Source organism: Azolla caroliniana, unplaced genomic scaffold, assembly GCF_043228905.1.
Source record: "Azolla caroliniana isolate FFs.n. ecotype wild unplaced genomic scaffold, voAzoCaro1.0.p SCAF_4, whole genome shotgun sequence".
In the NCBI taxonomy this organism is placed as follows: domain Eukaryota; kingdom Viridiplantae; phylum Streptophyta; class Polypodiopsida; order Salviniales; family Salviniaceae; genus Azolla; species Azolla caroliniana.
Genome location: NW_028230439.1, coordinates 6,120,284 through 6,133,911, shown reverse-complemented (window position 1 = coordinate 6,133,911; position 13,628 = coordinate 6,120,284). Strand labels below are relative to the sequence as shown.

The 13,628-nt window shown below is 35.9% G+C and overlaps 2 protein-coding genes across 2 annotated transcripts; both read left to right on the top strand.

Annotated features, from left to right (window-relative positions):
• Positions 1 to 2,264, top strand: LOC147864966 (uncharacterized protein At2g39795, mitochondrial-like). The gene is made up of 3 exons (XM_087317641.1): positions 1 to 326; positions 1,438 to 1,859; positions 2,013 to 2,264. Exons 1-3 carry the CDS (start codon positions 54 to 56, stop codon positions 2,170 to 2,172), a joined length of 855 nt encoding a protein of 284 aa, XP_087173767.1. The 5' UTR covers positions 1 to 53; the 3' UTR covers positions 2,173 to 2,264.
• Positions 2,265 to 9,266: 7,002 nt separating this feature from the next.
• Positions 9,267 to 12,393, top strand: LOC147864965 (putative adenylate kinase 6, chloroplastic). Its single transcript, XM_087317640.1, has 4 exons — positions 9,267 to 9,922; positions 10,451 to 10,591; positions 10,952 to 11,224; positions 11,826 to 12,393. The coding sequence occupies exons 1-4, from the start codon at positions 9,533 to 9,535 to the stop codon at positions 11,967 to 11,969; spliced, it is 948 nt and encodes a 315-aa protein (XP_087173766.1). The 5' UTR covers positions 9,267 to 9,532; the 3' UTR covers positions 11,970 to 12,393.
• Positions 12,394 to 13,628: the final 1,235 nt, after the last annotated feature.

Below are 13,628 nucleotides of genomic sequence, written 5' to 3'. Positions count from 1 at the left end.
TAAAACCCCCCCTAAAACCCCTAATCCACGAGACCATAGCCATAGCGATAGCGATGTCTGCACGCAATCTGCTTATCAGGTCTCCTGCGCTACGGCGATGGAACCTTTCATCTGCTCTTGTCTCCAAGAATCATCTTCATCATCATCATCATGATCGTCATCGTCATCTCCATCTTCTTCACCATAGCCACAATGGTTTGTTCGGAGTCTCTCTCTCTACCTCCCAGCGTCTCACATTCGCTACACGCGCTAGCCCTGCAGATACCTACCTCTTGGAGGTTCTTAAATCCGAGATCGATCATGAGCTCAAACAAGAAGCTGACAGGGTATTTATACTTCTTTTCTCTCAGGAAGTTTTGTTATGTTTTCCTCCTCTGGCTATTTTTCTTTGATTTCCTAGTGAAGGAGGAGAAAAAAGAAACCAGCAATTTAAATGCCAAGGTTCCACATGTAAATTTGGGTATTTTCCATTGGATTGTGCATGACTATCGAACAATTCTCATCCTGAACCTTCAAATTAGAACATTTGTTTTGTGTCTCCCGGTGAAGAAGAAAAAGAAAAGCTATTAATTTAATGCAAGTAATGGAAAGATAGTGTTTTACACGTATCTTTGATTCCTTGGATTTGTTGAGTCCCCGTCATGAACATTCAAATGTGAACATTTCATTTTGCTTTTTTTGTGAAGAAAAACAAAATCCATGAATTTAATGCCCAATGTAAGATAAGTTTAGGGTTTCACAAGCAAAGTTAAGAATTATGGTTTCCTCTGATGACTGAATATGGAACTGTTCAATCTTTCTCATAAGTCCTCAATTTTGTTTCCTGCCAACTTTTATTATCTAGGTATAATTAACATTTTCAATGCGATTCTTGCACACAACTTATGACATTTGTTTTGAGTTTCATTTTTTGGAAACAAAATTAAGCTTCCTAAAGTGGGTTTCAAATGTAAGCAATGATATTGGAAATTTTCTAATTACAGTCGAGTTAATATCTATTTTGATGTGGACAGTGATCATGAAGCTTCAACTGTGGACAGTGATCTTAGAGTTTTTGTAGTCCCGCTAAATTATCTAATATTGACATCTACGGTTTTTGTTGATTTTGACATTTCTTTCTGTTCCATTTTTTGCAAAACTTAATGTTTTTTCCCTGCAGCCTTAAAAACTCCCTTATACTGGTGATCAAATTTCCTATTGCTTTGTTGGTGGAAATATTCATCTTTGTCCTTCTAGGAACTTGAACTTCATTGGGCTTAGGCTTCAAATTGCTAGTATGCAATGGTTCTTAATGCGTGCTGCCCATTACTTTTGTTACACAATGCATAAACATTGTCATGTGATTGTAATGAATATATTCTAATGGCTGGAGATGATAAGTGTCTGTGAACTTCATTAACTTTCAACTTTAACATTTGGTTCTTCTTTTCATGACAGAAAGGTGCCGTGAAGGGCTCTGCTGGTCCTTTTGAGGTTGAGGACAAGCCAGGAACAGAGGAAATCATGCTGAAAAGAGCTTTTGGTAAAGAAGAAATCTCAGTAGCATGTATAGTTGAGACGAGATATCCCGATGCTCCGGAAGAATCAATGAGTGAGGATGAGAAGGATGAAAATGACGAGGAAAGCCAGGAAGATGAAAACGAAGAAACCCCCTCACAAGGAGAATCAGAACAAGTCCTTCACCTCAATGTTACCATAAAGAAAGAGGGACAAGTTCCAACTTTAGAGATGGAATGTGTGTTCACACGTGGAGATACTGAAGTGGCTATAGAGTCTATCGCATTTGTAACCGATGGGTCAACCGAAGAAACCAAAGATGATGATTCAGGACCACAACCATATCAGGGCCCTCCTTTTGAGTAAGCCATCAAGATATTCCAATTTGGTCTTGGATTCTTTTATTCTAGCCGGTTCCAATATCTAGAAGAAACTTGATCTAGATATTTGAAATTCCCTTTGTATTGGTTGCATTTAGCTAGTTTTCTAACTGTTTTTTTTTTTTTTTGTCATAGGGAATTGGATGAGAATATGCAACGTGCATTTCATGATCTCTTGAAAGCAAGAGGACTTTCTGCCAAGGTTGCAACATATGTTCTGGATTACATGTCAGCCAAGGAGCATCGTGAATATATGAGATGGTTGCACAATGTGGAGACATTCTTCTCAAGTTGATGACAGTATACTGCTGATTTTTATTTGGAATTTTTTGTGAGAAACGTCATATTTTCTTATAATCTCAATTTATATGGTAATCTGCAAGGTTATGTGTGTGTCTAACACAATGTTATATGAACACCTTGTTGATGTCTATGTGCACATGAATGGTTGCATCTCTATACTACAGAAATTTTCTAGGCATAGCTGTTTAAAGTTACAAGGGACTTGTTGATATTGAAAGAGGTTTAACCGGCTGATTACTGCTGGTTGTCATTTGATTCAAGCATATTTTAAATTACTGAAGTTTGGTGGTCAAAATAATGGCAATGCTGTTGATTCAATGATTCCCTTCGTAAGAAAGGTCTATCTACATTTAGATCCTTAATTTCAAATTGGTGTTTTTTCATTGTATGGCTATTTTGTGATTTCATGAAATGAAGATATACTACGCATGGTTAATGTGAATGTAGCCAAAGTAAGCAATGGCAGCGTCAAATTTAGATGAGCATTATGAAATTAGTCAAGAGTTTAGGTCATGATGATTGCAAAACAGGGGAAATGTGAAATGTCTATAATATTGGAATGTGAACATGACTATAACAGTGTACATATGACTGCATGTTGGCATTCCATCAAAGGATGAGCACATAGAGGTGCATACAGATGCACAACATAAAAATCAATGTGACAGCAAAAGCATGTGCCTAAAATTCAAATGTGGAAATGAGAGCATCCTGTCAGTTCCAAAGTGAACAATTAAAACTATGAAACACCTATTTTTGAAAAAAAAGACTATTAAACACCCAAGAAAGGTATGTAAATTTCCTAGCTGTTATTGTGTAAACACAAAACTCAATCTGATGATGAGAGCAGTATTCTGTGTATGCATTTTATATAACATGCAAAAAAGAACTACAAAACACTTGAGAGAGCATTTACATCTTGTTTATTTAAGCATCAACTTAATTTGTGCTCTTTTTGCTATCCGTTTCTTTTCTCATCTATGATTTTCCATCGTCCACAAACATTGGAGATTGTTGTCTGGTTTAGAAGCTCTATTAAAAATGGAATTGGCAATATGGAGTAGCACCAAGTTGTTACCCGCAAATAGATGGAGGGTTCTCTAATTTTGAAACAATCCCAAAGTTGAAGATCCATCAATTGGTAGAGTTACTCCTATGTCTAATCCTTGTTTACACATCATATGTGGATTGGAAGATTCTTAGTTGTTGGCACAACTGCACTTGTGGAGGCAAGGTATGCTTGTTATTCCAATTTCCGTTCATGACTTGTATTGGAATAACAAAATTGTATCAATATTTTTGGTTTTTTTAATAACTAGAGTTATTCTCACTTATGGCTTAGATTTCTCCTACTCAACGTTTAAATCCTAATTATCCATCATTTGTTTGCGGCACATTTTAATTCCCGACACCTTGTGTGTATATTGTCAAGTGATCTCAATGTCTTCCATGGCTTTGCAAATTTGTTGATGAAGGCTTGCTCAAGATATGTAGTTGTCAAAGGACAACACTCATGTGGTTACCGCACTTGTGTAATTCTAGAACTCTATTGATATTGATATTTAGACGTATATAATCTTGTTATAGTAAATTATTATATTCAAGGAGATTTGTTGTTGTGACATACTGGTTGAAGATATATGATATGCATGAGGATCATAGCAATTGAGGAGAGTAGAGAGCAATCTGGGGCACAAGAAAATGAGAGTATGGGAGGGGAGATACATGTATATAATCCAATTACACATGAATCAAAAGTTGTTCGCTTAAGAGCATGAGCTCCACATTTCATATTATAGTTGCGAATGCGCCTACATCTCTTCATTGATCTTATCTTACTTGAGTTCGCATCGTTTCACATGCTTTAACATGTCTCCTCCTCTCACACTTCCTGTTTGCATATGATAATTTTTTGTCTTTGTAAACGAGTAAGTTGACAAAACTTCCTCAGCCATGTTGTTGAATTCACATCATTCTCAAAATCCATGTCGTTTAGAAAATACATATAATATTACGCATAATTGTTCATGGATGGATGTAACGAAAGGAGAAGCTTAACCGAATTACCAAAATTTAATCAAGATAGACCATTGATCTTTGCCATTTAGATAAAGCTGGTTAGAACAACATTGACACACAAATTTTGAAATTTCTATACATATAAGCATATTTCTTTAATTGTGTAAATGCTTGGACAGAGTTATTATTGCGGGGGTTGAAAAACATTAGTAACACTTTTTCAAAACCTTAATTAAGTTCCTATTCACAACATCTCAGGGAAATTAACTCAATTTCTCAAGATTCCTAAAGATTTTCTTTGTTCAAATCCAAATCTAGCCTGTGTCCTTTTGTTACTCGTGGGAATTAGAAGAGGAGTGTTAGTTATCATAATTCAATTGACAACTTTAATAATTGGGTGAAAATGTTTATTTTTCACATAAGAAACAACATATGTTAATAGAGGGATGTTGTAATCCACAATGTATACATAAAGTTAGAAACTACTTCAACATATGGACACGTTACAACCCCATGTGTTTTTCAACCCACAATAAGAAAATAGTTTGGAATCCAAGCAATGTTGTTTCATAATAGGGTCTATACATGCAGAAGGATATTTATTGAGTGTTAGGGAATATTATCCGTATCTCCACCTTACCGTTGAATTGATATCTCTAAATTATATACATGTGATTTCCTGAGTCAAACCCTTATTATGTTGCATATTGGTCACATGCGTTGAATTGAGACGCTCTCTTTGTTGTCTTTATAAATGTTCATGATATATGTAGACCTGTTATCACCCTTATGTTTTGACCTTGCTTACCAGATATTATACTTCTATCTAAACCACATGGCATCTTCATTATACAAATCTCTACTTGTTAATGTCATTATAAAATATGTCACATGCCACATTTGGGTAAGAAGGAGAGCAAATCACATGATATATGTTGACCTCTTATCACCCTTATGTTTTGACCTTGATTACCATATATTATACTTCTATGATCTATCTAAACCACATGGCATCTTCATTATACAAATCTCTACTTGTTAATGTCATTATAAAATATGTTCGATCCCACATTTCAAATGTCATGAAATCATCTTTTCAAAGCCAAATGTGCCTTGCGAGATTTGGCTTTGAAACATGCACACTTTAAAGTAGAAGCAAAGCATGGCCAAGAGGTTGCCAATTGCCCCAACTTCTTAACTATGAATGGCCACACTTTGAAGGTATTGTAGTCAAGAGAGAATACACATGAGCTTACGCTTGAAAATAGGAGCAATGTGAGGTGTATTGACATCTATGGAGTAGGATTATCGAAGCACAACTTGTAGCACGGCCTTGTATAAGAGATACATAATATGGACAAGAGTGACTTGCACATGTGTGTATTATTTGAATGCAATGCATGGCAAGTTGATGAGTTGTTCTTGCTTTTTGTTTTTTTTTATTAGCACGTGGCAACCACATGAACAAGATGGATAACACACTCACACTCACACTCACTCAGTGGTTGATGACTTCCTTTTGCTTTTTGCTTTGCTTTAGAGACCGCGTGCAATTATTTACCATGTGGCATCTCACAGACACACACCTTTTATTTTGTAAAAGCACAAAATTATATTAATTGTATGTCAAATCCACTTCTTAATCTCCTCTACTTACCTATCCTATCCTATATAAGGAGAGGGACGTCATGTAACATCACTAGGAAATTGGAATATGCATTTGAGCCCCACATGCTCAAACATCTAGAAATTCCACATAAGAGTACCTTTCAACTTCTTCATATAGGCTTTCACCCAATCTCTACTATCAAACATGAAAGCATTACGCATATTCCAATTGTGATACAATCCACAATATCATAAAAAAATGGAACATTATCTCTATCTCATCATTTGGACCATTTTGAACATATTGAGAAAAAACCTATTGTTGAGGTCTCAAATAACAATGAGTTAAAACTTTGCCGAATATCCTATAAAGTATTTTCAAATGATACATGCTATAGGACATTTAATGAACCTATGTATGTGTACTATCCTCCAACAGAATGGTGCAAAAGAACCATGTGTCTAGCCCTAGTCCTACTCTATTTAAGGCTGAACCTAATGGAAGCCCACAAATCACGACTCTCCATATGAATACCTTTGCACAAAATGGCAAATGAGAATGCCAACCACGTTGTAATGTTTGCCATCACCTTGCATTCGACTTACATACATTCCACACCTTTTTTGCTTTAGAAGATAGCCAAGATAATGATACCTCCCAAATAAATCATACTTTGGGAGAATAGATAACCATCGTTTGGCATCTTCAAATTCCAACAACCTTTGAGATTCATTTCAACCAAATCTCCCAAATGTACAACCCCCACTTGAAATAAACGATTGAGTTGAGATCTTAGCTTCTCTTTTCCATGCCCAATACAACATCCAAGAAGAAACAAGCAATTCATTTTCTAATGAATTACAAAATTCTCGATCACTAGATGGTTCCCACTCAAAAAAAGATAATGCACGAAGTGTCATGACCTTACCAACTGTCGTCGACATACAAATTTTTAAATCTTTAGAAGAATACATCCATTGAGTAACGATCACCACAATGCTTTAATCTTTGTTTTCCCATGCACCAATCCTTCACGCTCAACAAAATATTACATCATAGATATCCATGGTTGATCTCATTGCCACATATCTCCTAATAATGCAAATCTACGAGCCATCAAATGGATTTCCAAATCCAATAATGTTGCATCATCTAACCGTTTGGGAGTAGTCAAAAGATGTGAGGAAGACAAGGTAAAGTAGAATTGGAGCATGGATGAGTCATATACTAAACATTGCTTTGAGAAATTCTGTCAAAACCAAGAGAAAAGATAGAGTGACAAAAAAAAGATATAAAGAGATCATAAGAAAAGAGGAATGAATGTATTTAGATTGAATGAGAATGGATACAAAATAGGTGACGAGATCTTAAGATTGGTGTTGATTCTAATTGATTTGAGAATACATGTGTGTCTCTATTTATAGGTTCTTATATAATAGCTTAGAGATTTCTAGAATGTTCTAGACCTAGAATATTCTAAGATGTTCTAGGACATTCTAGAATGATCCAGAGTTTTTACAATAATCAATATATTATAAAAGTAGCTTTTATCTTCTCATATAACAATAAGCTATCTTAACGGTTGGGGTTTTCAGTTATGGATTAAAAGGTCCTAGGTTTAAGTAAGGGTAATGCCATAATGGTCATGCGTTCATGACAAATTCAATATAACCTCCAACATGTGTTGACGGGCATCAAAGGTTGTTGATGAGGTGCTCGAACATTCAAATGGAATCCCATGTTGGACGTCCATTAAAATAATTGCAACCATGTGAATGTCTTTACAAGAAACAATGATCAAATTACAAAATGCAATACAACTTGAACGAATTCAAGCTAAACTTTGAGAGCATGTCCAACAAGTTGGATTGTCAAGACTTTGCACATGGACATCATCAATTTATATCCTCTTTGAAAATTTGGGATTGGGTAGGACCATCTTTGCATGCCCATCTCTGCCTCCTCCAATTGAGATTGATGGTCATGTGAATTTGGACTCAAAATTCTCAATAAACTGATATTATCTCTTGATCTTTTATCCCTTTTTCCTAGTTCTCACTTAGATTCATGACATTATGCATGCAAAAGTTTTCGGTCAAGGCACTCATAAACTTTTGTACATCCTCAAAAGTATTTGCTAAAATCACCATGATATTTATGCATATCAACTTTATGTTAAGTACATTCCAAATGTTAACATCTTCAATGCCTTCTTATTTTACAAACTCATCAAGCATTTGTTTGGGTTCAATAATGCATTAAAGAATAGGGTCGGGGAGCATGCCCAACTTTGCTTAGCACCAATTGTGTTGACAAAAAAATTTGAAAATTTTCACCTCCCATACACACAGTATATTCCCTCTCGACAGATTTGAGAAATTGTCATTACATATTGCAGATTCGAGAAATTGCCACAATATTCTTTTGATACCTCAATTTCTTCCATGCATTCCGAAAGATGCTCATGGGGCACTAAATCAAAAGCACTCTTGAAGTCCATAAAGCAACAAAAATAATTTTTTACCTTTTTGAACGACTTTCATCCACTAGCATTCGAAAGAGTGAGAAGGTAAGAGAGATGAACAGATGTTTTTGAAAACTAGCTCGCACATAAGCCTTCTTACCATTTTCTTCAAACCATGCACTTAACTTTGCTTCGATGCCATATCCAAATACCTTTTAGTGTAAAGAGGACGAACTAGGATCCGTTGGTATACTTGTTTGCATGGATTATAATATTTCCCCCTCCTCTATGCGTTCCTGTTTTATGGTACCAATCCTGTAGATCGATTGTGGGTACACAACGACTGTTACATGGCGCAAGTAAAGAAAAATCGCTTACAGAGAGATTGTGAGTCCTCTCTCGTGTATTCAGGAGCAATTTCTGAACAGGGGGAGGGGTTTCCTCCACCTTGCGAGTGGCTAAATTTCATGAGGCCATATGGGATGGGATGAGCTAACTCCAAAGAGCAAAAGCAAAATCAAAAGCAAAAAGCTCGGAGAGTTGCTTTTCTTCATTCATCTTTTTCCGTCCCTCTTGTTTTTTTTACTTCATTCATTCTCTACGAAAGCCAAAGCCAAAGCAAAAGCAAAAGCAAAAGCAAGTTGCTTTTCTTCATTCATCTTTTATCGTCCCTTTGTTTTTTTCTTTTTACTTCATTCTTTGCGTTTGAAAAGCAAAAGCAAAAGCTAATGGAGTTGCTTTTCTTCATTCATCTTTCCCCCCCCCATTTTTTAACTTCATTCTCTGCCTTTGAAAAGCAAAAGCAAAAGCAAAAGCAAAAGCCCAGGGAATTGCTTTTCTTCATTCGTATCTTTCGTCGCTTTGTTTCGTTTTACTTCTTTCTCTGCGTTTGTAATTTTTATTTTTCATGTTCTCGTTTTTTCGTTAGTTTTCATTTCCTTCCTTCTTCTCTCTGTCGCGCGAGAGCGAAACAAAAACAAAAACAAAAACAAACAGGTGCAGAGACATTCAGAGGCGGAGAGAGAGAGAGAGAGAGAGAGAGAGAGAGAGAGAGAGAGAGAGCTTATGATGTTGTTTTTCTGCTATTAAACGCATAGATTCTCTGAGAGACGCCATATATTCATAGAAAGCAACTCTTTGTTAATTGCTCGAGTAATTCTCCCAGTTTCTTAATCTTCTTCTTCTTATCGGATTTCCTTGGTGATAACTCTGCACAAGACCGGATCAAAGCCCCAGAATTTTCAACATTTTCCATACAACATGAAAGTGATGATGTTTCACAACCAAAATCTTCTGAGATGGCATCCTTGGAAGGGACTGCATACATTGTCGCCACTATCATCATCGTTGTCCTCGTCGTCGTCATCCACAGCAGCAGAAAAAATTTCAAGGGATCCATCAAAGCTTCAAGGTTTGGAGAATCAGAGATGTGCAGAATCATCATCATCGGCAGAAAAGATTTCAAGGGATCCTTCGAACCTTCAAGGTTTGGAGAATCAGAGATGTGCAAAACTGGTCTTTTTAGGATGTCCTGGTGTAGGAAAAGGAACATATGCGAAGATGCTTTCGAAGCATCTTCGCATCCCGCACATTGCCACAGGGGATCTCGTGAGAGAAGAGCTCTCGAAATCCACTCCAGAAGCAGAAAAGGTATGTGATTGTCCGTAATGATAATCCTTGTTCTGGTTTTTTCCATCTTTTGAAGGGCAGTTATATAATGCTTTTTTACCATGTTTCGTTTTTCATATAATGGAAGTTGTATAATGTTTTTACAATGTTGTTATTTCATATAATGGCAATTATGTAATGCATTTCACGCTGTTTTGGCATCATATAATGACAACTTTCTATGATGCTTGCTTTTGCCATGCTTTTGTTTGCATGTAATGACAGCTCTATATTGCTTTTACCCGTTTCTTCATATAATATAAATTTTTTGTCTGCATGTAACAGCAATTTATAATGCTTTTACCATGTAATGTAAGTTTTGTACCATGCTTTGTTTCAGAGCAATTCCCTAATCCTATGATCATGTTATAATTTTCATCAGATGGTAGTTCAATGATGGTTTTACCATGTTTTCTTTTCATATTTTCCATATAGTGGCAGTTCTATAATCTTATTTAATGCAAGTCCTATAATGTATCAATAACCATCTTTTTTGCTTCATTGGTTCAGCTCAGAAATTTAGTGAAACAAGGAAAGCTTGTCTCAGATGATGTTGTATTTGATCTATTGTCCAAAAGGCTTCTTGAAGAATCAGAAAATGGAGAGAAAGGGTTTATTTTGGATGGTTTTCCCCGCACTTGTGGTCAAGCTGTAAGCTTTAAATCTCCTTAACGTCTTTACTTTGCATAAAATCAGGTTAAAAATAAACCAACAAACAAACTCAGTCTCACTACGTATAATCAATTTAACGGATTTAGATCTTATGAAACTTTTTAAGTCTAGTGAGTTGGGGCCGCTCTTTCAACTTTTGTTAGCATCTGTCTTTATTGATTGTTAAAAGTATACAAAAGATTAAAAAATCTTGAATAACATTCATCCCACTCAAAATAGTTCACTTGGGTACAAGCTCTTCATTTCATGTAGCCCTTCAACATTTCAAAAGATTTCATTAGTGTTTTGACCTCAATCTTATCTTCAAATCTTCGTTTTTTGTATGAGAGACTTGTGCAGGCGTTGTTGGATGAGCTTACTGATATTAACCTTGTGTTGAACTTGCGATTGCGAGAGGATGTGTTGATCATGAAATGTTTGGGGCGTCGGATATGCAGTGGATGTGGCAACAACTATAACCTTGCAGATATCGATGTGAAAGGTGTGGAAGGAAGTCCAAGGATTTTAATGCCAGCCTTGTTACCTCCCCCTGCATGCCAAACAAAGCTTACAATCCGAGAAGATGATACAGAGGATGTCATTAGGGAACGGCTTCGCATTTATGCTCAAGAGGTAAGTTTCTTTCATGATATGCAGGGAAAAATAATGGAGCAGCCCTAAATTTTGTTTGATATTTAGGAGAATATCCCACAGTTTTAGAAAACACCAAAACACCACTAACTTCTGTTTAGTATTTACAAGAAAAAATAAATCTATGGATCAATATTCCTCTGATGGTAGTACTACTGCAGAAGGGTATTATCGTAGATGCATAAAAAGCTAGTATTGTTTTCATGTTTTCCATTAATTTTGTTTGGACACAGTTCATTACTATGATTTCTCAGACATAACTGCTGATTAGGATAACATTTTAAGATTCTGCAAGGGAGGTGAATGTACCTGACTAGGTATGCAGAGACTAATTAGCGACACACACGTATGAATCTAATTAGCAATGTTTACACCAGATACACTTGTGAAAATCTCATCTGCAACATAACTGTGTATGCAATCTGATTAGCCAGCTGTGAAAATCTGATTAGCACCCTGCACACACGTCGATCGTGGCAACACTTACACATGTGAAAATCTTATTAGCACCACATTCACATGTGACAATTGCACTAGCAAGTTGCAGGCAATCTCATACCGTCTAACATTGTTGGTTTTATAGTGCAAGCCAGTTGAGGATTATTATAGGTCACAAAACAAATTGTTAGATTTTGATGTTAGTGGCGGGATCCCAGAAACATGGCCTAAGTTATTGGCAGCAATGAAGCTACATGCAGATGCTGGTGACAACAAGGAAAGCGTATGATATCTTGTCGTACCCAGTTTTAGAGATTCAAGGTTCAGGGCTCTTTTGAAAAGCGGTTATATTTTAATAAATTGAAGCGTGAGAGTGTAAATTATGGATGTGAAATGGTACAGTAAGATCATAATCCAAGATGACACATCCTTTGTGTATATTTGTACATTAAACCTCTTTATGTACTATCAGTCACAAGGTTTCAGCCTGGGAGTTGCATTTAAATAATTTGAGAATATAGTGGTTAAATATATAAGTTGATATAACTTGACTGCTGGCAATATTTGTGCTATGTAGACATACATGATACATCCTCCTTCTCCAAAGACAGTCCATCATCAGCAAATGATGCATGGGCAGGGATTTTTTTGGTCCCTACTGCCATCACTTGTAAAAGCTTCGATATCGATATACTGTAATTTTGTTAGACCAGTCTTGTGCCTTCACTTTAAACCTGTATTTGTCTCTCTCAAGTGTATCATTCGATATCACCATTTTCCAAATCTGTGGGGAAGGTTTTGCTGTTATTGGTCTCGGCCAAAATCAGCGGAACCCACTAGACGAAAAAAAAGTACATGACAACTCCATATCAAGGGAAACAAAGTAGCAGTAATGCTAAACCGCAACAAAAAATGTGTTACTTGCGTACTGTCTTTAATACGACATTGGCTATCATTTCTTGGTCAATCTAAGCAACTGTAGTGCCTGAATTAATTATCTTCTTCCATTATATGAAGCAGTGAAGCTCTCTTGTGATATTATTTAACATCTAGCTTGTATTCGTACAAAGTGAATATGTTTTGATTTGAATGCTATATTTGTTGATGTGGATTTCACACACATGCGACTTAGAAGGGGGTAGGTATCTTGGAAGTAGGATTCAATTCTGATTAAGCTATAGAAATTCCCATTGCCAGTTCCTTGTTTGTGATAAGAGCAAATGCATAATGCTCGAGTAATATGGTTAATGCTTGTAGAGATGCTCATCATCATTTTTTGACATGCTTAAGCAAATTATCCTTCGTATTCATAAAGATGCATAATGCTTTAGTATTGTGGGTAGTGTTTTTATCATTTCTTGATATGGTTTAGTTCTTCTATGATGCTCACATATTGATTAAAAGTTGTGCTCACATATTGATTAAAAGTTGTGTATGTGGCTGTTCCCTCCAAGTGTTCCTAACATCTAGATGGGTGCTGCCATGAGGAGCGAATGGAGGACATCTATGCTGAATTCTGTTTTGTATGAGGCTCACGTGGAGAATATGTGTTCGAGTAATGCTATACACATAGAATGATGTGGTGTTTTGGAGTTGTTTTTTTATGTTGTTTCATCTACACATTGTTTTCCTTTGACATGCAAGATGTCTTGTAAGATATGAGTTGTAAATGATTCCTTTGTACATTCTTAACTAATGGAAGTAGATGTTTTTGGAAAAAAAGAAAAAAAGTTGTGTATGTATATATTAAATTTGTTTGTCAAGTAGAGATTCGATTTGCATGACATGAGAGAATCAATCAGTTGTCAACAACCTCAATGCAATGGAATAATTCCTCTAAAAAACAAAAGCTCTAGGTTTCCTAAAGATACTTGATAATGACCTTAATGTATGCAATAGAATAATTCAAAGCTAACAAGTTTTCTTAGCCTCGACTACTATATATTAT